General features: G+C 39.8%; 1 protein-coding gene across 1 annotated transcript in view; it reads right to left on the bottom strand.

The window, feature by feature from the left end:
• Nucleotides 1-1,259: 1,259 nt before the first annotated feature.
• The window catches only part of LOC139735023 (clustered mitochondria protein homolog), a 93,176-nt gene continuing 69,407 nt past the window's right edge, over nucleotides 1,260-25,028 (bottom strand). The window contains exons 8-30 of the mRNA XM_071645797.1: nucleotides 23,404-23,507; nucleotides 22,304-22,532; nucleotides 21,368-21,470; nucleotides 20,447-20,659; nucleotides 18,960-19,055; nucleotides 18,280-18,358; nucleotides 17,811-17,916; nucleotides 16,760-17,178; nucleotides 14,681-14,808; nucleotides 13,903-13,980; nucleotides 13,464-13,534; nucleotides 12,803-12,875; nucleotides 11,673-11,834; nucleotides 11,198-11,267; nucleotides 10,360-10,450; nucleotides 9,591-9,829; nucleotides 8,633-8,853; nucleotides 6,622-6,747; nucleotides 6,060-6,181; nucleotides 5,283-5,376; nucleotides 3,110-3,193; nucleotides 2,357-2,481; nucleotides 1,260-1,428 (exon numbers count right to left, since the gene is read on the bottom strand). Coding sequence (XP_071501898.1) covers nucleotides 1,260-1,428; nucleotides 2,357-2,481; nucleotides 3,110-3,193; nucleotides 5,283-5,376; nucleotides 6,060-6,181; nucleotides 6,622-6,747; nucleotides 8,633-8,853; nucleotides 9,591-9,829; nucleotides 10,360-10,450; nucleotides 11,198-11,267; nucleotides 11,673-11,834; nucleotides 12,803-12,875; nucleotides 13,464-13,534; nucleotides 13,903-13,980; nucleotides 14,681-14,808; nucleotides 16,760-17,178; nucleotides 17,811-17,916; nucleotides 18,280-18,358; nucleotides 18,960-19,055; nucleotides 20,447-20,659; nucleotides 21,368-21,470; nucleotides 22,304-22,532; nucleotides 23,404-23,507 — 3,202 coding nt within the window. The remainder of the gene's footprint in view (nucleotides 1,429-2,356; nucleotides 2,482-3,109; nucleotides 3,194-5,282; nucleotides 5,377-6,059; nucleotides 6,182-6,621; nucleotides 6,748-8,632; nucleotides 8,854-9,590; nucleotides 9,830-10,359; nucleotides 10,451-11,197; nucleotides 11,268-11,672; nucleotides 11,835-12,802; nucleotides 12,876-13,463; nucleotides 13,535-13,902; nucleotides 13,981-14,680; nucleotides 14,809-16,759; nucleotides 17,179-17,810; nucleotides 17,917-18,279; nucleotides 18,359-18,959; nucleotides 19,056-20,446; nucleotides 20,660-21,367; nucleotides 21,471-22,303; nucleotides 22,533-23,403; nucleotides 23,508-25,028) is intronic.

Below are 25,028 nucleotides of genomic sequence, written 5' to 3'. Positions count from 1 at the left end.
CATCTCCGTGCTACCAACAAACACTTCAGATCAGATATAATGTTACCATGTCATTCTGCCTTAATCTAAATTCCACCAACTTAGGAGCAGTCTGCTCATTTCAAACAGTGAGTGATAAAAACATAAACGATTTTCCACTTAATATGAACAGATATTGTTTACTTCTGTGTACGTACATCATATTTTCATCAACGACACAAGCAAAAGAGAAATATATGTCTGTGACAAATGTGATAATCTCGTGGACATGGAGTCATCATTTAAAAACCCGATGCTAGTTAGAACAAGAATGCTACACTTGGCCTGATGATGTAACCCTTTAATATTAGATTGCGTATGATATTTACTATTAGGTAAAACAATATCAAATCCGACACAATTATTCTGCATTTACTGAATGATTCAACAATATCCACCCCTACGGGTTACAAATCTGTAAATCAGCTAACTTTTCTTTCCAATGATGGCAAGGGAAATCAAAACATACTTTTGCAGAATCTACTCTTAAAAACAAGCACCAATTAAGTTTTCAAAATAATGGCAGATTAAAACAACTTCACAAGTACGCATGTTGCACACAATAGCACAGAGCATAGTGCCAGGGGTCTTTCTTGTCTTGAACAAATCTCGAAGTAATCTTTAACAAATCTCGAAGTAATCTTTAAACACTCAGGCTATCTTTAAGACAAGAAAAGTTCTCACAAATCTGAACTTTCATAGCAATCTTTCATGGTCACTTTTCACCTTCATCAACACATCAAAATGATTTCTTTTCCACATAAACACCTCAACTCTCCCCACAAGTCAGAAACAAAAGAAGTGAAAGTTTGGTTCAAACAGTTTCTTTCCGCCCAAACAATCATGTTCCGCATATCTCCAGTGTCAAAACGACATCCGTTAAACTGCATGCCTTCGGTCTATTGATAGTAAATCGGAAAACTCTTTCACATAACAGAGGCAAGCATTCATGCTTTTTCAACTCTGTGGTCAGATGACCAAAACCCAGCCAGGAAAGCCATAGATCTCACGTGAACCTCTGGTGTTTCATAAAAAAACATAACTGGAGGGTGCTACGGAGGCGGTTCTCATGCCATCTTTTCCCTCAAAACACCACGACCTTGGCCTCGTATTGCAAGGAAAAACCATCACCACAAGACCCATTTCTCTTTCGCTGAGATCAAATCATGAAAGCCTAGAATTACACACATCTTGCATAATTTCTTTTTTATTTTCCCTGCGATTTCTTTCCATGACTTCTGTTATCTTGCCCCCTCCTGCACTGCAGTGGGCTGTTCCGCTGTAGCCTGTTCCACTGGTGGACTGCCGGGCTCTTCCACTTTCTCAGAGGGGAGGCTGTCTAATTTCTCCCCAATAGCCTTCACCTCGGGCTGGGCATCCGAACTGGCAGCCTTTTGAATTCCTCGAATGCTGCAAAATTATCAACGACAAAAGAGCTTGAAAAGTACTATTTCTACCTTTTTTTTCCACAAAGAAATCTAATTCACTTATCTTTCAAATACAAAATAAATGTCACGTATGATACATAAAGACGAATAATACAATTTGACATGCAGCTACAAACAGTCTAAATAATATGAATATAATCCCAATTAATATTGGATACAAAACCTTACTATTTCTACTTATTGACGAAGGCTCAGCTTCTGTTGTTATCATCAATACTCGTATCTTGATACTCGTATCACAAAAAAACTTATGAATGCAGAATATTTTCATCTACATACCGTCATCATCAAATGGTGCGAGGTACTTTCATAAAATCCTTGGGTTTGTTTGTTGGATGGTAATAAATGATGATGGGAAGGGTTGGGTGGATATGATTAGATTGGATTGAATTGGATCAGATTGCATTAGATTAGATCTAAAGAGGAATTCAAATGAATTTGGATAATGTGACGGGCTTGATGCAACATGGCCTCAAAGTCTTTGTGCTTTCATAATCTTGGAAGAAAAGTGCTCCAAGGAAGAAAAACTCATCATTCAAAACATCAAAAACTACCAGATATTAACGTTAAATCAAAAAGAGGTCTCTCCTAATCTACCTTTATTAATCTATTTCTTTTCTATCTCTTGCTTCTCTTGCTACAAAACAAAAACGATGGCTTCAAACTGCTCGTGTTTGGCAGTTGGTAGTGCAGTAGGCTCTTGATACACTTCAAACCAATTCACCGCATAAGATACTGTAAGTATACTTTCAACCTGCTCTTTTTATTTGCTCTTGTATAGCAAGATTTTGATCAGCCAATAATCTCTTGTCCAAATCTTGAGCAAGCTACAGGATTGTCATAGATACTACATTGCTAGGCTGATCTATCAGTTCCAAACTATTGGGTACCTGACTGGGATCAGGAATATTCCATTGATCATGTTGAGGGTTTCCAGCACGCTGTTCATGGAGGGATGACTGATTGGGATCGGCCTCAGGGCTGCCTTGGGTCCGCCTCGCTTGATCTCGTTCATCTGCAATCAGGGAAAAATGAAGCAGGTCTCCAAGTTACACATCATTTTTTTATTTACCTTGATGACTAATCTCAAGCATGGCAGGGTGGAGAGATACGGTGTATGTACAGTGGACTCCTGTGATAACGAAGTCCTTGGGGCCGACATTTTTCTTTCATTGTATCGAAATTTCATAATTACTGAACAATAGAAAACATACAGCTGATAATGTTACAGCCTGAATTTTTATTTCGTTATAACCATGTTCGTTATAACAGGAGCGCACTCCCAAATCTCTTTGAATATTCCTTCAACAATTAATATGAAGCAAGTATTTGCGAATGAAAGAACTGCCATTGATTCTTTTTCTCCTCTCTCAAGGCCACTTCCTTGTTCAGAGACAATAACATACATTTTCCTTCTACAATGTTTCTGCTTGCACGTTGATGAGCCATAATGAAACTACAAACTCTTCTACCTATGTTAAAATTTATAATGAATTGCATTTTAAGTGAAAATATGTTCTGTAATATCAACCTCACAGCATCAAAATATAGACCATTCACACATGCATGCACACTAAAAACACATAAAGGGCAGATGTTGGTGGTTGAGCCCAGCCCAGCTCTGAAATGGCGAAGATTCTCACCGTTTTCTGCAGAGTGACGGCCTGTTGTGTCAGGTAACTCAGGCACTCGGAGCTCTCCTTGGTTTTCTCATGGTTTGCACCAAACTGGCATGAAAAGGAAAAACAAGATGGAGAAAATGTAGGATGACAGACCATCCAGTGGCTCTCAGGTCTCATTATTAAAGGACAAGTTCACCTTCATGTACATGTGGATTGAGTGAATGCAACAATATTAGTAGAACACATCAGTGAAAGTTTTAGGAAAATCCGACAATCTGTTCAAAAGTTATGAATTTTTTAAGTATCTGCGCAATTACTGCTGGATGAGAAGACTACTACAGTGTGTGATGTCACATGCGTACAACGATATAATGAAAATAAAAAGAGAATTTCACAAAATTTTACTTTTTGAATAAAGTGCACATTTCTTGGACTTGTTACTGATGTATGTTAAGGATAATATTATTCCCCTTGCCTTCTGAAAGAGAGAAGCGGAGTGTTCTTTTGTTATGCGAGAAAAGTGAAAATAAGGTGAATTTTCTTTATACTTTCTCTATACCGTTGTACTCATGTGACATCACAAGCTATAGTAGTCTCCTCATCCAGCCATGACTGAGCAGAAACTTTAAAAATTCATAATTTTTGAACGGATTGTCGGATTTTGCTCAAACTCTCACTGATGTGTTCTACTAACATCGTTGGATTCACTCAACCCACATGTCTATGAAGGTGAACTTGTCCTTTAATTATACCTTAAAATTCTACTACTGATATACACTGGTACCTTATATTTCCTTTTTCGGACAATGTCTTCAAGTTTTCCTGTGATTTGTAATCACTTGCTACAAACTTGTGTGAAATGGCGGGATATATCACTAGTGTTTCAACAACACTGCGCAATGAGATCTTGTAATCTCATTGATAATTAAATAGAATGTTTCTGTAGTCATACACAATCTACTATTGTCTTGCAATTTGCAGCATACTATTGTATATGCCATATGTTTAGACTTTCCGACAATTTCCCGCGTGGTTGACTTCACGATTGTGGAGTAGATTTTCTACAGTGCTGTACACAGAAATATATGCGTGCTCGCCATTGATATCTTTGTGTGTTTTTAAATTCATGAATAGCATCCAACTTGTGTATTCGCCAATGAAAATAAATGAATGAAAAACTCCCTAAATATATGGCATATTGCCATACATCAAAAAAAAACCCACAAATAAACAACTACTGCATTCACAAGATCTCCAATTTTGACTTGAATTGAATTGAATTGAAATTATTTTGATAACCAATTGGAACATCTGCACTGTCAAGCATGTAACATCGTATCACACAAATTTCTTACACCCTTTAAACAGTCAAAAACTTTGTTGCCTACGAGTCTATACATTTTAGAAAGCAATCATCACTTGATAAAGATTCAGACAATCTCCACTGGAGTGCAATCACTGAAAACATTCCCAGTTTTACAGGTGCTGTAGTCAACAAACGTGTCTCTGCAGTCCAAAATGGGAGCATGGATGTGTCAAAGTTTGGCAAATACACAATCATATAACAAAACATTTGCCTGGAGAAATGGACAGCTCAGGATCTGTTTACAAGTATATTCACCATGTAACACGCATTTCAGACATGATCTGCATATTTTCGTCTCAAAAGATGAGGCCAATTTCTGAGACCATGTCATCTAGATTAAGCACCAGTAAGGAGAGAGCCTGCCAGTGACATCACGTCGCAAACGAAGTCCTCTCTAAGGTCACCCACTCGGTTTATCATCACTTGATCTACTATCAAATGGTCTACTTCCCAGTTTGTCTGACACCACTACGGCTAAACTCACTTGGTCTACCATCAATTTCGTCTAATGCCCGTTTGGTCTACTTCTCACTTGGTCTAATATCCACTTTGGGTATTTATTGTTTCGTCTAATGACCAGATGGTCTAATTGCAGTTTTGTCTCCTTGGACTTTTTCCCATTTGTCTAACAATCTGTGGGCGTTAGACGAAGTGGGCATAGCCCATCTGGAAGTAGACCAACTGGTAATGAGGCCAAGTGGCAGTTGGACTAAATGGTCGTTAGACAAACTGGTTGTAGACGAAACAGGATTAGACCATGTGGGTCGAGACTAGATGGCAATTGGACAAAGTGGGAGTAGACCAAGTGATAGATCACCACTCACTCACCTGTTCTCTGTAGATGGTGTAGGCTTCCTTCTCATTACGTAACGCCGACCTGAAGTCACCACAGCACGAATGGGTCCTGGCCACCAGGTGATACCTGGAAGTGATGCAGTGGAATATCTTCCTTGTTACACATCCATGAAAATACGTACAAGAAGTTGTGTAATATCTTAAGAAGTAGCTTTACTTTTAACGAGAATCTTTGCCTGAAAAGTAGAAGGATCATTCCCATCTGCTGGCCTGAGAGTTAAATCTTCAAAGCTGAAAATACCCTCACATCTTCACTTGCCATGTCATGGACAATAGCCCGATTAATACATCAGTCCACAAAAGCATTTCATATCCTCTTCTTCAAGATATCCATGTCGAGAACACTCATTAAGACTGGTAAGGTGATGAAAAGAACTTACAGAAGTCATAATTCTTTCTGATAAGTACAACTGCAAATTGACAGTTTCTTACTCCCTTCATATAGTAGTAGTAGTAGTAGTAGTAGTAGTAGTAGTAGTAGTAGTAGTAGTAGTAGTAGTAGTAAGAAGTAGTAGTAGTAGTAGTAGTAGTAGTAGTAGTAGTAGTAGTAGTAGTAGGAGTAGTAGTAGTAGTAGTAGTAGTAGCAGCAGTAGTAGTTAGTAGATTCTTATATAGTGCATTTCACACTTGAAAAGAATTTCTTCCCACCTTGTTTCACTTGCTACTATGGTATGCTGATGTGCAATTTTACCAATTCATAATAAAAATCACAACCAAAACGGACACCAGGGTGCTATTAGAGGAACTCACGTGTGGGCGGCCTTGAGACTCTTGGCCCCAAAGTACTTGATGTTGGTCCCGAGGGCCTTTTCCAGGAACTTGAGGGCAAGCTCAAACTGGTTGACACCATGGAGCACCAGACCTATGTTACTCTGTTGAGTGGGAAAAGAAAAATGAATGAACTTTAATGACATATCCTAACTGGATGCTCACGGCATTCATAAAAGACACAGTCATATACAGAAAGTAAATTCATTATCAAATTCTATTTTAGCTGTTCCAACAGCAAAAGTCACTTGGGGTGAAATACACAGGAATTGGGGATGGCTCGCGAGAAAGAGAGGTCTACTGTAAAAGTGGATATTTTCGCAGGACTAATTTTTCACGCTCAGCGGGGTTAGAAGAGTTTCGAGTGTTTTTAATTCTGCGGAATCAAGACATCAACTACTGGAACATACGCCAAGCAAAAATTTTCTTGTGCTTTTATTTTCGCACTAATTTTGGGTTGCGCGAAATGAGCGAAAATTTCAATCCTGCAAAAAATTTCCACTTCTACAGTATGTTTCAGTTTGAGGAGATTTTGGAGACTTACGTCAAAGAGTGCCATCTCGGGGTGGTCTTCTCCATGGATGAGGAGTGTGAGGTAGCGGGCGCGGTACATCAGCTTGAGAGCACTCACTGCCTGACCGGCCGCAAACCGGTACAAGGCCAGGTGCATCTGAAGCAAAAATAGACAGGGAAGGGAAGAGAGGAGAGAGAGAAAGGTTTAGAACAATGACATCAACTTTCACTTCTGTTTTCTATAGAATCTTTGCATGAATGTGAACATGATGATCTGTAAACGTAGTTGTAGTTCCAATAGTGTGCTACAATTATTATCTGTGTATAAAAAATAATAGACACACAACTAATTTTTCTTTCCTAATCATACTTGCACTACACTAATTCAACACACTAAAAAAAGTAATACAAACACAAAGATAACTATTCAAAGAATTATCAGTCATTTGAAGGACAGAACAGTACAAAATGAACTAGAAATGTCGCTATGGCGACTGATGCCTCCGCCATAATGCATGATTCTCCCAAAAGGTGTATAGTACAATGTCTTCACAATGTGTGATCCATGACAGTTTCACATAACTGGCAAAATATCGATATGACAGGTTTGTCAGAAATGACTTGAATGTTCACTTTCCTTGAACTGGGTTTGCTGTAATTTTCTAAGAGTGCAGGTACACATATTTGGGGAATTGAGAATTTCTACTTGAATTCTGATGGACCCTTTTATAAGTTTATGCATTGAGTAATTTCCAAGGTATGAAGAAATAGTGTAATTACAGTACAAAATAGATTTTTTTTTTTTTTTTTTTTTGGGGGGGGGGGTGGCATTGAAACCTGGCCTTTGACCCTTAACCTTTGACCTTTGACATTCTGGCTGGAAATTTCCTGCAGAATCTCCATTAGGTAATGCATGTATATAATAAGTTTGAAAACTAATAATGCAAGCATTTCATATACTAGTGTATGAGGGAAATAGTAAAATATTGAGAAGTTGACCTTGACCTTTGACCCCATGACTATTGACCTATGACCCCTAAATTCCCTAGATAATCTCTGCCAGTCAGTACATGCATATGTACCAAGTTCCATGAAGATACATTGAACCATTTAAGTGAGAAAAGTGATATTACAACATTTTCACCTAACCTTTGACCTTTTGACCTTTGACCTTATGACATGAAACTCTCTCTGGAGAATCTTTACGCAGTAGTACATGTCTACACCAAGTTTCAAGAAAATACCTTAGGGCATTGCATAGATATTGGGGAATTAGCAACATTTTCAGCATTTGACCTTGACCTTTTGACCTTTGACCTCTTGCCAATGTCACTAAAATCTACTCAACTAATTGTCCCATCATACATCATCCTTGGACCAAGTTTGGTGAAAGCTGCTTCATCCAGTTTTGATTTATCACGTAAACAGATAAATTTCAGGATTTGACCTTGATCTTTGACCTTTGACCTCAGTCCGATTTCACTAAAAAACTAATCAAGTAATTGTCCCATCATACATCATCCTCCGACAAAGTTTGGTGAAATTTGCTTGATCCAGTCTTGAGTTATCGCGTAAAGGGATACAATTTCATGATTTGACCTTGACCTTTGACCTTTGGCGGATTTCACCCAAAATCTAATCAACTAATTGCCCCATCATACTTTATACTTGGACCAAGTTTGGTAGAATTCAAGTCAATATCACTCAAGTTATCGCGTAAACGAAAGCGGACGGACGTACGGACGTACGGACGGACGGACAACCCGAAAACATAATGCCTCCGGCACCACTTCGTGGCGGAGGCATAAAAATGATTAGTTACATCTGAGAAAATATATATCTTTATGCAGAATGACATCCTCAAGAATATTTCAACATAGCATCAGATGCTTGCACAGAGTTACTTGAGAACCTATAAGATGTCTAATGATGCTGAAAATGCATCAGATTCTGTCCCTTTTGCTTCTCAACCAAAGAGGTATGCTACAAACGTGTTCCTTCAAGATATCCTCTCCAAGAGAAAAGGGTGCTCGGTTGCTTACGTATTCTGTGACAGTGTTGGGGTGGTCGAGTCCATTACATCTCTCACTCATCATGACCGCCTTGTGTTGCATCTCGATGGCCTCACTCTGCTCCCCCATCAGGTAGTGGAGGCGGGCCAGGGTGCGCATGCAGGCCGCGATCTCCGGGTGCATCGGGCCGTAGACGTTGTTGAAGAGGTTGAGGGCCTCACTGATCAGCTCGAAGCCCTCCCGGAAGCAACCTGGAAAACCGACAGGTAGCAAAGAGAGAAACAGGGAGTAAGGGAGGGTGAGGCACAGAATATTCGCGGCTTTTTTTGTTGTGAAGTTAGTTTGGGTGTCATGCTACAAAGATGTGCTCCCATGAGGGAGATGGTTAACATGAGATGTGGGGAGAAAGTGAGCCATTCAGTGCATTTAGTTTCAGTATATCCCTGCACTCTGCTCGGTCCAAAATAAAGATAAACAGGTGTAAGTTTACCTCACGGTTGTTAACATACGACCTTCGATGTAAAAGATAAGGTTGAGTCTGTGAACAGACTCCCAAACAAATATTCTGTTTTCCATGGCACCATTAATATTTTTCTAAATAATATGAGCGTTGTGTGAGAATTCAATCTTAACAACAACACCATTTCAGAACGAATATCACCTACCTAGAAATTTACGACTAATATGGAAATTGAAATCCTAATACGAAAAAAATTCAAAGCCCAAAAAGGTAATGTAGTTATCACCAACACTCAGACCTGCTAAACCTTTATGTTACATCTTACAAACAGTAATATAGTGAAAACACAGAAATTTGCATGAAGATAAACGGCTACATCTACAATGCAGAACCTACCAAAATGTATGGTTTGTCTACAAAGTGAGTGACACAGTGAGTCAGATAGCAAGAAAGAGAGATAGAGGAAGGGCAGGAAAATGCATTTTGGTAAGGTTTGCCAACAAGCCGTTTCCTCAACTCGGCACCAACCTTGCTGTATTTTGGTCTGCCCGCTCTGGAAGAAGTGGTAGGCGTCGGAGGCGGTGGGGTTGATGTGCTTGACGCGGGGGAACATGTTGAGGATGTCGTTCTCGGTGAAGGGCGACTTGCTCTTGGAGTCGAGGTCGTAGTCGCGCAGGAGGAGCTGGATGCCGATCTTGGAGCAGAACTCTCGAAGGAGGGTCATCTTCTGGAGGTCGTAGCGCTCCAGGGCGGAGTCAATACTGTCACTGGAGGGATACAAACACCATAGAGAGATACAGTATACCAATGGTCTTAAATCTGACAATGTTTACCAAACAATTCTTGCTGTGCGCCATTACACACAAACACACACACACACCAAAAAAAAAAAAACCATAGCAAAAACATTACATAGAAGTCAAATATGTGCATTGTATCATGGTGTGTTTCTTGTGTTTTTGATATTGTGAGTCTTTTTTTTTTTAAATTTCCTACATACAAAATTCTCAACCTTCCGTTTCCCTCCCTACCCTGTCCTTGGCTGATTGGCATTGAGCAAATAACGTGGATCATGCTGTAAATTTGGTAATGGCTACAGCATCCAAATTCATGAAATTCTTCTGTTGAGATGTTTCATGCAACTGATTGACAAATTGCCCTACATCGACATAAATAAGCACTGGATTGATCAGTGTTTTAGTAGTAATGATACAAATGATAATTGTAATGATTGATAAAAGGTAATGACCATGATAATAATATAGATGATTTAGTGATGAAAGCCAAGTCCACTTACCATTTGAGCTTATAGTGGAAGTATTCCTTGCTCTCTGCCTTGATGTTACTCCAGAGGTCACTCGGGGTCAGGCTTGTCCAAGACGTATTATCTTCAAATCAAACAGTTTGGAAAATTATCATCTCTTGAAGGTCATCCCTGAGTCATAATAAATTCCTTACTCTACTGTAAAACATGATACATTCGCGGCATGAAATTTTCGCGAAGTGGAGCCGACAGCCTTTTTCGCGGCGTGAAATTTTTCGCAAATTGTCACTGTCATCGGTGCATATTGTGTAGACAAGAACTTTTGGGCGCATTTTAATTTCGCGTATCTTGGCGTTCGCGAAATTCGTGAAAATCAAAATGTACGCGAACATTCCTCGTTTTACAGTATCTCTCACACTTCTATCTCCAATAAAACAGTGAATATATTGTTAGATATCCGTGAAAATGAAAAACAGCACCATAAATCCAAAGTAGCACTACCCTAGCATTGATAGCGTTGTTCATATCTGGGGCAGAAGGGACATTGCTGAAAAACCATCTTGTAAAAGGACATAGAGTCTGGGCAAGAATTGAACTCTAAATCTCAAATCCAGAGCCCTATTCATGATAGCACAGTGCTCCAGGGAATAATGATCTCACAATTGCAATTCTCTAACAATATGGAGCTGCTTTCCCTGCTACACATTATTCATATTACAGTATTAAAAATTTTCCATTAGAATACAGTGAATAATGTTAACCTGTCGAGGACGAGTCCATAGTATACTCGCACAAGCGTCTCTGGGAAATGCGTGTTGTAGCAAAATCAAACCATCCTCAATGGGTTAAGATAGAAAGAGCGTCAACCAACCTTGTCCGAGAGCCAGAACATATCGGATCCTCTTCTTGTTCTTCTTCTTCTTATGGTGGCCATTACTCAGCTTTGAAAAAGAAAAAAAACAACAACAAAAAAGGATATTAAGCCACTTGATTACATTAAAGGAGTCAAAAGGAACAGCTTCACACAAAAGGAGAAGTTTGTGCAATCTAACTGACTCGCAATTTTCTCATTCACACAACAGGCATGGCAAGATTTAGGCCTACTCAAATGCACTGTCATGCCCCTTGTTCATTTACTGCATACCAGTACAGGTACAGAAGCAAATCACATCCATGTCTGGATCAAAGTTGATTTCTTTGTATGTTGTCAGATTTTCAAATAGCACCCGACTAAAGAAATTTGCCAAGATAGAAACGCTGCAAAATATATGGTGTACACAGTAACCGGCGTATACAGTGACCGTCTTCTGAGTGGTTTGTTCTAGAAACATGAATGAAATTCTCACCTCGTCATCTCCCTTGGGAGGGAGAGGGTTGGGCAATGAGGACAGGAAACAGTTGAGGAAGTGGCTGATGGCGGCTGAGAGGCTGGTCATGGCGATACCTTGCATGTAAGCCTTGAAGACGTGTTTGACTGACCGACATATCAGCTCCGTCACCACGATGCGCTGCAGGTAAACACAGGAAAATTTATTCGGTTAAAAGAGGAGTTATTTTTAACCTTGTTTTAGAATGATGAAATTTGTGGAGGTGGTTGTGGTAGTTGCAGTGCTGGTATTGGTGGTGGTGGTGTTAGAGAAGTGAAAGTGGTGGTGGTGGTGGTGGTAGTAGCGGTTGTGGTTGATGTGGTGGAGGTAAAAGTGGCTGGGTGGTGGTGGTTGTGGTGAAAGGAATTGTGTTTGTGCTGGTAATGGTCACTGTGGTTGTGGTTGATGTCGAAGTGGTAATGGTTGTGGTGGTGGTTGTTGCGGTGGTTCTGGCATTTAAGGTAGTGGTGGCAGTTGAGGTAGATGTGGTGGAAGTGGTGATGGTGGTGACAGTAGTGATGGTGGTGATGGTGGTGATGGTGGTGGTGGTGGTGGTGGTGGCTATGGTGATGTTAATGATGATGGTTGAGATGGTGGTGGTGGTGGTGGTGGTGGTGGTGGTGGTGGTGGTGGTGATGGTGATGGTGATGGTGGTGGTGGTGGCTATGGTGATGATGATAGTGGTGATGGTGGTAGAGGCGATGGTTGAGAAGTAAGATGAAAAAGGTGAAGGATGGAGGACGAGGAGGAGAAATAAGATAGAGGGAGGATGACGTGAGAGTGAGAAAAGAAAGAGAGATGGACAGAAAAGAGGAGGGAAAGAAGAAGGCAAGAGGGAAGAGGAAAAGAGGAGAAAGAGAGGGAAAGCAGAGGAGGTGGATGGGGGAGGAACACCAACAGAGGTGGATGGTTGCAATCTATTAATCTGGGACAAGCATCTGCATGAAGAACCTTTCATGCTTTCACATCAATTTTAGATCTATTAACTCTTACACTCAAGGATACTACATATAATGAATATTGAAGATGCATCTAATAAGAGACTGAGCTGTTACAGCAACATTTCTCAATAACAATGACTGCGTTGTTACAGATTTTCTGGGACTTACATAGAGGTAGGAGAGTGGTTCACAGCCAACGACCTTCTCAGCTAGGACACCCATGTAGCGGACATTGATTCCTCTGCAATGAGACAATAAAAGATTCATTATCAAACTGATGATGAAACTAGAATAACTGCAGCATGCTTTAACAGAATACAGTACTAGTAATGACACCTAGCATCGTTACTACTCTTGTATGCATAACTGCACTTTACTTGTTACTACGTCAAATCTGACAAGCACTTTGACAGTTTACTGCCTCAACTTCTACATGGAGACTACAAAAAATGCATAAACATTCAGTTAAAAAATTGCCTTTGGTGAGCAAAAGCTCGTAACTGAAAAAAAAAAAGAATCTGTAAAATCTGTACTAGATCTCGCACAATTTCATTTTGAAACCTACATGATCCCATCCTCATTAAAATGAATACAAAATTCCTTACTAACATGTTGTTTCTGTTTGGCAAAACTACAGCTAAAATGATGTATAGTATTTGATCATTGTCATTATTATTATTGACTTCTCTCTCTTCCTTTTGTCTGCTGTGATAAAAGAAGTTCTTTCCTGGTGAAATTCTGCAGGAACCTTTCAGATATGAAAGGAGGGCAACTACCCTTCAAGTCAAGGATATAATTGCTGCAGGTGTATGAGAAGGGCGTAGCATACCTTTGGTGCATCATCTCCACCAGGGTGTGGCCATCCAGGGGTGCAATACTGTGCTCCTTACATTCCTGGATCTGAGTTGAGAGGAAGTATACAACAATATCATTTCATGGATTGGGATACACTTTTGAAGGTCAGCTGATGGCAGAATTGCAACTCATCCTACTTTATTTTTCTCTCACACAAGGTTGTTTCTCTTCTCTTCCTTAGTCAAACAGTGAGCTTACATGCATGTTCCTGTGTTCATGGAAACATTTTCAAGTATGACAGTGTGCTCTTAATAATCCAACTAAACACGAAAATTACACAATTTTGAGTTTACAAGAGTAGCATACTACATCATGAAAGACATAAGAAATACACCCGACAATAAACTTAAAATCTAGCAATTTACATTAATTTTAGGGATAAGCTGACCTGGGTCCAATGGAAGGCTACTTACAAATGTTGGAATTTGGACTGCGACGATGAAGCGAGCTGCGTCTCTCAGAAGTTTCTTCTGTTTAACAAGCGTCTCCGCCTGTCAAGATGGAGAAAAGAGGTATGAGGGGTGGACAACAATAAAATAATGCTACCAAATTAGATACTTATCATTGAGTAAAAATGGGATACTGACACCTTCACACATACCTTTGAAATCATGACATAAAGCTGAATGTGAAGGTGCACTCCACATCAGCTTGAGGGTTTCATACAACATGGCATGCAATATTTGTTTTGATGGTGAAAGATAAAATTTTGTGCATCATTGAGGGTAGAAATGAATTCAAACGGTTATTTTGTTATGGAGAATTTTAGGTTTTTTTTTTTTTAAGTCGCAGGAGTATATGTTTTGGTACTCCTCATCACAAGTTACATTTAAATGTATATATGATTAAACATTTAATGACAGAAGTGTTGATGCAGTGAAACATAACTTGCATTATAATATGAAACCCAAAGCTCTGTTTAGTAAGGCCAACTTTCAATAAATCATGTACTCCAAACTGTGAATATAACAAATGAGTACAGAGTAGCCGCTTCCCTATCCTGATGCATATCTACAGACACTAATGTTGTAGAGTGGTGCAATGCAATTTTAGGAACAGAATGTCATTAATGCTAGGCTGGTTAGAATGATAAAATGACATCTACAGTCGGGCTGTCTGTACCATGCATAAAAGAGAAAGACTCTAATGGGAGACACACACTGGTTCCTTCCAGCAACGCCATGAACTAACCTCAGACGGTGCATGGATGACGCCCTCTGCGTAGACGTCCGGGTTGAAGCGGATGTCAAACTCGCTGCTGCTCAGCGACCCTGCGGCCTGGGCGGCCAAAGCAATGACCTCCTTGTGACTTGGGTCAACTGGAAAAAATCAACAGGAATCAAAAGGAATCTTAATGCATGATGCATTATTTTGCATATTTTTGTATCATTTTCATTTTGTGTGGCTGAGAAGGAAGAAATGAGTGCATGTACGCAAGCTAAAATGGGACCAACGGCATTAAGTCCCCTCCATAGGAATTGGCGTTGGGGATACAGTGCCTTGTGTAGGGACAGAACTGCTGCAGCTTGGGGACTTGAACCAGGGACTGCTGACTTAAAGTCTATTGTCTTATCCATATGAACCACTGACAATGGTTCCTCCCGTTAATGGCACATCTTGTGAAAGGCAGAGTAAAATACATGGGATGTAACGAGCGGGTCGCAAATCGTAGCTCCTCAGAGCAACAGCATCAAATTTTGCTTTGTGGGGTCATTCATCAATATTATACCAATCACAATGATAACTTTAAAATACTGGGAGGAAAAAAAAATGAAAGAAGTCATTATATGGACTTTCCTTAACTGGGCACAACACTACTCATCTGCTTTATGCACATGCAGACTAAAATATTAATTTCCTTCAATTTCTATTAATTACAGAAATGAATCATGTATGTCTTGGAGAACTTTTAGGAACATAGCGATCACGATAATCTCAAGTGAACCAATGAAAGTAACATTCACTCTGAAATATATATTGAAGTTAAAAAAGGAAGGGAAACTTAATATGCACGAAGAAGACAGACTTCCCACACATCCAGATGATACAACTACAAAGGTTAGCTACTTCACTCTGCCTGCAGGGCACCATATTGGATACCGACTTAATTTCATTAGCATGAAAACTTTTGCATTATTCCTACATTCCTATGTGTTTGCTTTTTTTCATTTTTCACTCATCAGTTATCTCCCCTTCATTGTCATTGCTGTTATTCAACTCTTTCACAGACACGACAACCTCATGTCCTACTTCCAAAGTCTGAATCACACGATTGTTTGCAGATAGCAACAGAAAAAACAACAAGTAACAAAGCCTTGACCTGCACCAAATACACAATGGCCAAGACTGACCATTTGCCAGACCAATTATCATACCAGGGCTTGACCTTTGATGCTGGGAGTGGACAGTGGGTCTGGCTGGTCAATCAGTTTTAACTGGGTCACAATAACAAGTTACAGCAACACCGGCTAGGAGGTCAGATTTCACGCTTTCGACAACATGGCTTACTCACAAGGGTTTGCCTGTTTTGAAGACAGGGTGTTGTTCTACAATACACAATAATCGTTGCTGGAGACAAACCAATTATGACTCATGTTTTAGTTGATTTGTGAAATTAAATCACCTGTGCAAGTACAAGACAGGCACTGTATTTATGTTTGAAAATTATCTGAGTCTCCATGAGAAAATATTTCACGAGCTTGAGAGCTAATCTAACTAAGATGTGTTTCGGACTGCTCTATAGCGAGATGAAGCTTGCACAAGGTTCAGTCCGGGGATTGGGATGCATTTTTTTTTTTTTTTTTTTCCCAACCTGTCACTGATGTCAACATTCATCCGCGACAACTTTAGGAACATCATCATCTCTTTTATACTCAATTTGTTTGGATGTGGTGATTCATAACACTGCCAAAGGCCATACCTTCCAACCTTGAAATTCAGTAAACAGGAAAAACTAGGAGAAAATGATTCAAAAACAGGAACCTTCACCTTGCTCTCACCCATACAGGAAAAACTAGGAGAAAATGATTAAAAAAACAGGAACCCTCACCTTGCTCTCACCCATGTATCATCATGAACAGGTGTGAACAAATATTGGAACACAAGCTTAAATCAAGCTTCTTCTTTCCTAAGAAATAGGAATGTTCCTATTAAATGGGAATGGTTGGCAAGTATGCAAGTCCATTGTTTTGGGAAAACTTTCATCTGAGAAATTCTTCTTTTTTTTTGGGGGGGGGGGGGGGTGGTTGGGTTGAGAGGAATTCTACTCACATCCGTCTTTCTTGGGTGAAGTGGCCAGAGCCTTGGCTGCTTGCTCTGTAGCACTGTCCAGCTCCCTGGCCAGATTGCTGCTCTCTGTGGAGTCCAGGTTATTCAGGACTGGACACCTGTCCGCCCCCGGCAACCCCTCTCCAAGTTTTATCCTCCCCTCCTCGTCCTTCTTCTCCTTCTCCTCCCCCTTCACGGTCTCATTCTCTTTCTTCTTTTCACTGTCCGTAGCAGCACCATCACTGTCAAGTTTATTGCCGTTGACCAGAGCCCCCTTTGACTCTGCTTCATCTCCCTCCTTTACGTCCCCGTTCTCCAGTGGCTTAGCTCCTCCCTCAACCGGCTTGGCTCCGCCCTCCTGAGGCTGCTGGTTCTGCATCAGCATGAGGGCAGCATGTCTGATGAACACCATGTATCGGTGGCTGAGGGTGGGATGGATGAGGAGAAAGAAGGAATTATGAGGGAGAGTTTGACAATTTGGTGATTGGACACTGGCTCAGACACCATCTGCGATTTCATATTACAATATCTCACCATTCGTACTGTACTGTGCTCCTGCAAACTCATCCATATACAAAAACTACTGGTGTGGCAACCCAGTTCACAGCCGTGGCAAGAAATCATTCTCATTCTCCTTGTGGTCTATGCTACCACATTGTGCTCTTCGGGTATGTCTGTTAAGTTACTTCATACACTTCTTGACACACCAGGTATAAGTCTTCCAAAAGATATGTCAGAAACACGTCTACGATTAAAGAATCCTCTCAAAAGCAACTTGATCACAACACCTCATTATAGAATTGTCACAAGGTGGCTATTACATCCAGAGACTCAATTGTATTGCATCCTTTTCAAATATCCACAGCAATTAATGGTAACTAGGCCAATTTGTACGAAAAAAAAGAAATGATAGAATGAACAGAAGTTTGTAATGCAGAAAATTCACAGCAATGAAAGTCTACAATAAAATGCAACAAAATAACTACAAAATTTTGGTTCAAAAAAGTAAACTCCACTACGACCAATAACAAAGAGACATTCTCAGAATACTTACTCCACAAAAGCATCGACTAGTTCTTGCCTGAGGCATGCTAGCTTGTGTCTGTGTTGCCTTGGAAAGCCAAGCTTCTTCATGTCATCTGCAAACTCATCTCCCTCAACTAGACATTAAAGGGATAGACGAAAAAAATGCACTCAGTTTGATTCAGTCATTATGCTACATTCACAAAAACTTTCAATCAAGTTACGATAGTCACTGATTTTCAAAATGATGATATGACACCATTAATTCAAGCAGCCCCTTCAGCGTTGCAGAAGGATATGGCATAATAATCACCTAGTATGTTTCAGATACGCACATCTGGGTCATGAGGGACAGTGCGGGTAGAACATCTTCTTCAAGGATGAATGCAGAGGGTGGGATTGAACCTTGGACCTTGTTTACAATCTAGGGCCTTGTCCACTACACCATACAATGCTCCAATTTCTAGTAAAAATATGGTGGCTTCAGAGATAAAACTCACCAGGAAGGAAGTTGACATCGGGAGGGAAAGTTCTCAGCAAATCCAGGACGTAGTGTCTGCCATCGTTTCCCTTGATGCCCTGTATGGAGGGAAAGAAGAGGTCGTACAGAGCCGACAAGTTTCATTATCACCCATACCATGTGTTTTAAGCATTGCCTACAAATACAGCCTAACCCTGAACATCAAAATCAACGGAATTGATCACTTACGTGAACCTATAGCAGTTTCTTTCTGTTTGAATTCATTTGTTCGTAATGATCAGTGCAAGTTAGGGGTAATTTTCCTCACTTAATTCAATAAAATAAAGTATGGTGGCTGTGAAGTCATACAACAAAATACAAAGGCAGTTGGTACATAATTATGAATTGACTATGAACAATCTACTGTAAAACCAGAGATCTTTGAGTATATTTTAATTCGCAATTTTCTTAAGAGCCAAGATTTGCAAAATCAAAATGCATGTGAAAGTTCTTGTCTATGCTCTACGCATTGAATGCCAGTGGCAATTTGTGAAAATTTCATGCCGTGAAAAAAGCCGGCGGCTCCAATTTGTGAAAATTTCATACCGCGAAAATATCTTGCTTTAAAGTATACAAAATAGGGATTTTAAAGACAGAATCTTTTATTTCTGAGAAAGGGTGTCAACAATTTCTTGCCACATGAAGGAGCGATGATCTTACCTTGCATTCTATCGATGAGTAGATCTCTACCTCCTCCTCTTTGTGGTTGATCACACTGTGAGGCAGGATCTTCAGGTGCTGGGATGTCTTGCTCAACTGTGTCAAAAAAACATGAAAACAGAAAATTGATGCAAAGACTCCCAACAGTCCAATGAAAGAAGAATGCTGGTCAAAATATCATTGGTCAAAATGTTTGGAACTGGTCTTTAGTTTGCACAGCAAAGACAATTCTGTAGGTGATGCCTTTCTGACCTCGACAATGTTAGACCTCTCTTGCTACTAGTATAGTTACTGTAACTTGGCAGAGAAATCACAGGGGACAAAGATTGCAATGCTATTTCAAAGCCTTGAAATGTATCAGTATGTTTGTATTTTTATTTTTATTTTTTTTTTTTTGGGGGGGGGGGTAAGTCATTTAGTGAGTTTGAAAAATGGGATATAGACATATCCACTATGCCACCTCTCTGGTGAGGGGAGTCTGTAAAAATACGGAAGTTATTAATGTAAGATTGTGAAATATCACCTACATCACTAACACATCTACAATACTAGAGAAGCACTCTGAGAGCGCAGACCTCCACCAAGCATGCAGCTCATTTCCACCACTGATCTCGTTCTTCCATAGAGATTTCAGTGATTTCTACCCATACGTACTTAGGGCCTATAGCATTATGTGCTGAAAGTCACCCGATTTCCCAATATAGAAGCCTTTGTTATGTCATAAACCCTCAGCTGCACGGCGCGCCTCGCCCTAGTAGAAACTAAAGCACGCACTTTAGTGTGCGCATGCAAACCTCAAATAAGCGCAGCCTGAACTCCCAAGTTCATTGACCCTACCTGCTAAAATATCGAAAATCCTTCATAAATTCCCCCAAAATTCTCAGATCACTGCCAAAATTTAATCACCTGTTCCTTGTATCATTCTAAACCTTTCCTGCAAGTTTCATCCAAATCCATTAACTACTTTTTGAGTTATTTTGCACAAGGACAAACACACAAACCAACGGTAACGAAAATATCACCTCTCCATTGGCAGAGGTAATAAGCTTACAACATGAGTATGCCATTGCTGAGAAAACTAAAGGAAAGATGGGTAGCTGTGCATACATTGGTAAAGCGCCCTCATCTTTAATTCTGGGCTAGCATAAGTCAGTGTCATCATCAAACTGGGTGTATTGGTGTCTAGGCACAGCTCCCTTTGATCATCCTCCCTGGAAAACTCATTGACCACTCACCCTTGACCGTTCACTGATACGGACCAAAAGGAACTTCCTCAGGACCTTGATGCACTGAGCTTTATGTCAGTTTGAAGGTTTAGGCTTTTATATCAACCAAGGCTGTGTACCTGATCATCATTGTTAATAGTCAAACATGTAAGTTTTCAAAATCACTGATTTTACCCACACACAGAAAGTTGTCGAGCGAAATGTGAAACAGTTATCTATAGTCTAAATATTAACCAAATCATACTCGAATCTGATACTAACCAGTTCCTTGTACTTTTCGTTGGTCACTACTGTCTTGCCGAAGTCGATGGAGCCGTAGATCACCGACTCCTCCTGCTCCCTCTCCAGTATGCCCGGGATGATGGACTGGGCAGTGATGCGGTAACCACGGTAATCCACCACCACCGTACCCAGTGTGTACAGACCATCAAGGTCGTATGTGTTGTAGGATTTGACACCTTTGAGGTCATTGCCCTTTGTTAGTAAACAAACAAAACGAATCTGGGTAACGACAATTTTTTTTTTTTTGGTGGGCTATAACACAAGAAAAAAAAACAATTCAAGAGACAGGTCAGTAACAATCATCTATGTAATGGGTGATATCACCAGTTATTCTTGCTTCCATTATACCTTTCTAAGCATTATGTCTTCAAAGCACATCATCAAGCATGCTGAAATTGATCCAAAGACAGGCATCTTGAAATTCTGGCTCTAGTTGCTCTTTGGAAACAAATGCAATTCTATAACCACTTCTCTTCCAACACTACACCATTCCTTCTACTGAAATCTTCACACCGACTAAAGTTTCACGATAGGAAACATGCCCACTTAGGCACTTTCTCAATTTGTATGAACTCTCTAAGCATTTGCTTGCTGGAGACTCCATGCACCTTTCTCTCTAATCTGATGTCACAGAACTTACTGTATCTTATCAGAAGATTATAGGAGTAGCTCATTATTTTGTATCACACTTAGTTTTTCTGCTTATTTCTAATGATAAGCTTGTTTCTGGTCATTCAACACTGCTCCATCTTGGAAACATTGTCATCTCGTTTTAAAATACAATTCTGTAAAGCCAACTCTTCCACACAATTCCTCAATTTGTTGCATCTTGCACAAGCTACTTTGTATCTCTTCAATCATCTACCGTTACGCGTAGTCCCCTGGCCTGACGTGACTTACTGGAGCCACGTAAGCGGCATGGTCTCCTCCAAAATCCTTGTAGTGATCTCTGACGTCGAAGCCGAGACTGAAGAAGATGTTGTTCCATATAAACATCTGCATCCTGAAAAAATAATGAAATGGTCATTTAAAAAAAAAAGACATACTCATCTAAACTTTTCTGAGCAATGAGTTGTCTATCAAACTGTCAGTGACAGACACACAGTGACTACAGAAGAGATAAACTCGAGAGCTTTGGTAGGATTTATACAAAGCATTATACTTTCCCTTCAACAGTAACATTATCCCACACCCCAACATTGATGCTGTATGTCTATCTAGGCCTGATTCTGGGGATGTTTGTCAATCTTAGCACATTACTACGCAGCTTGATGTACAAAAGAATGCTTTTAAGCAAAGTTGTATCTTTTATTTGATAAATATGGGTCTACAGCAATTACCCCCCCGGACAATTACCCAAGACCCTCCCCCTGACCCTAACCCTGATCCTAATCATGAACATAATCCTAACCCTAACCCAAACTCGAACCCTAAACCTAACCCTAATCTTTACTCTAACACCTTATCACTAACCAGTATTTAGCCCTTTTTTTTTTTTTTTTTTGGGGGGGGGGGGGGGGGTAATTTTCCTGATACATATAAATACATCAAAACAAAAATACATCTTCTTTTGGTATTCACATACTGATAAAGTCATCCCAACTTGCCCAGAACTGAAACGAATGCTATAGACCAAATGACAATGACAAGGTCACCAGGTCTACGTATTGAACAAGATAATTCTACCAAATATATATGGTTTTATACTTTGAGGATTCACTCCTACAATGAATAGTGATGGCGTTACGCAAATGATGAGTGACTGTTGATGTAACGAACTTTGAATAATGCAAATGGTTAAAACAGAGATAGAATAGCTAGCTGACAAGGACTCACTTTGAATCTTCGCCTGGGTTGATGGCCATCACATTGCCATCCACCACCGCCATGGCGCCCCTCGTTGCCGCGGCGACAAAGTCGCTGTGGACCTTGAAGATCGCCCTCTCTCGCAGGAGCCGCTCGGGGAGGTTCTTGTGGGCCAGCTCGCGCGTTGTCTGGATCTCCTCGTTCCAGTCTCTCGTCTGGCCCGGTATGTGCTCTTCGTATCCGAGTCTCGATGTGTATGCTGTCCAGGATGAAATGCAAAAGAACTTATTTTGACGGATGACATCTTGACCATCTCGATAAATTTGACTCTAAACTAATATTAGATCATTTGATGCATGTCATAAACCTATCACTTTATACTAATGACATCCTCATCATGTGATGAATAACTAGTGTAGAATCACACACTTTGGGAAATCTGTTTTTATGTACTATATCAGGTGTGTGAGAGTACTTGCAGAAAACAATCTAAAAAATCTTGAATTTATGGGACAAAAAAATCTTGAAGTGCTTTAAACTGTGCAAATTTCAATGCATTTTAACTTCCAAAACGTTGATATGTGGGTCGTGGGCAGGGAAAAAAAAAAAAACAAAAACACCATCTGAAATCAGATTCAATTCTTAACTTTCGCATCCCTCACTGTATGTAATTACTATCATCTTCAAAAACTAGGCATTGACATAAAATCTTGTCTGCTTCTGCATATATGCAGTATATTTTGCGGTGCCCTTATTTTTGTGCATTTCACGCGTTTACCAATGTTTGCTAAATGAAACAGGGAAAAATATTGCCTCCTGCAACACAAATCTGTAGTATCATTATATCCAAGATTAGAAAATGCCATTTTGTTTTTCTCTCATACAGTGATAATACTCACTCCTCATTCTGCCACTGTGGTTCTTGACCATGAATCCCGCCACTAAGGAAATTGTTTTCAAGTCCAGGGCCCGTTTTATCAAAAAATATTATCGATTATAAATTTTCTTACTACACAGGCTGCCATAGACTTATGATAGAAATCAACTATGTAATCAAACTCTTCATAAAACAGGGTCCAGATTCACAAACTATTGCACTTGCGAAATATGTACGACATACAGTGACTCACCGTCCTCTGCTCTGATAGAGTCTATGGTGTGTTCCATCTGAGGTGCCAGCCATGAGTACACCTGGAACGGGGTTGGGACTCGCTCAAATGGGTGTCGCTGGGACCTGTTAATGGTAAGCAAGGTAATACACCAACTGATGCAACTTACACCGAGTGATAAACAAGGACATATATCAGCTTGAAGAGCATACACGAACAAGTACACTGACTAGTGCAATTTACACCAAGTGACAAAAAAAAGACACCAGCTGTATGAGCATACACCACCTAGTACACTAACTGATGCAAGTTACACCAAGTGATTAAAGAAAAACCATGCACCAGCTGAAAGAGCATACACCAACTTAGTACACTAACTGATGTAACTTACACTGAGCAATAAAAAATACATACTGTAAAGCCAGTTGAGAGCATACTCCAACTAATACAACATATGCATACCATAAGCCAACTATAAATTCAACATACACTTACACTACAACATAAACCAATATATCATATACCATACACCACTCTGACATAACTACAGCATACTTCACCTGTCAAACAACAATAGCACTGAATTAAAAAAAAAAATCATTAATTCTATCTACCTACAATTGTTTCTAGCATTACAAGGTATACGATTTGGTTCAAATAATCATCACTTTTAAGCAACTGACTCACATGGAAAACACAACAATTTGTTAGGAGGCATTAATTTATCTAACAATCCTTGGAGAGCTGTGCTGTTTCCAAAGATAAATTGTGACCGTGCACCTCAAAACGAACATAAAGTCGCACACACTGATTTTGCGTGAGGACTGAAAATAAGTGAAATGGGTCGACCTAGCCGAACTTGACTTTTTCATCTTTTCTGAAAGAGCGGGTCTTCTTTTACATTATGCTAAAATTTGGTATCATAAATCGGGCAGTAAAGTGTGTTTTTTAGCAGTTTATCTCGTACATTTTTGGTAGAATAGAGTGATTAGGTGTGTCTTTAGAATCCCTTTTTCATTTCTGAAAAACCTTGTCCACACTCTTCACTTTCAACTCTAATAACTTTTGAAAGAATAGTGCTACTGGTTTGAAAGTTGGCATTAATTATGAACAGAATGTGTTAATGAAGCATTCTTAATTTCAGTTTAATCTGATAATCCCTTCATTGTTGTTACCCTGGTGGTTTACTTCCTGTTTTTTTGTCCCATTCATTGCACAGCCAGCACGGTTTGGTAAAGATTAAGCGCTTGAATAGACACTGTACTTCAGAGCCTCTTTTCTCAATTCACACTTTTCCTGAGTTTGTGTTTTCTTTCCAATATTTAGATAGGTTAAGAGAGTCCATTTGATTTGAACTGTACATCATTTTAAAGCTTAAAGTCTGCTCTTTGAGAATATGGTCTTAACTAAAAATTCATGTCTGGCGACTTTTTGTTTGTTTTGAGGTGCAGGGTCGCAATTGGTGTCTGTGCTTGTGTCTGCTAGCAAATATACAAGTGTACTTTAGCTACAATGGGTGTATACTGCAGCTCCCACATTAATCACTACTCAACGGCCAATCTGTACTAGCTGAGTGTACTCTTGCAATGGCAGTTGCAAATGTTGCATCTGTTTTGTTTTGTTTTGTTTTTATATCAACGCTATTA

Source organism: Diadema antillarum, unplaced genomic scaffold (genome assembly GCF_040938485.1).
Source record: "Diadema antillarum isolate AM-2024a unplaced genomic scaffold, OU_Dant_1.0 seq00000562_RagTag, whole genome shotgun sequence".
Taxonomy (NCBI): domain Eukaryota; kingdom Metazoa; phylum Echinodermata; class Echinoidea; order Diadematoida; family Diadematidae; genus Diadema; species Diadema antillarum.
The sequence above is the reverse complement of the archived record's forward strand: the minus strand, read 5'-3'. Positions and strand labels throughout refer to the sequence as shown.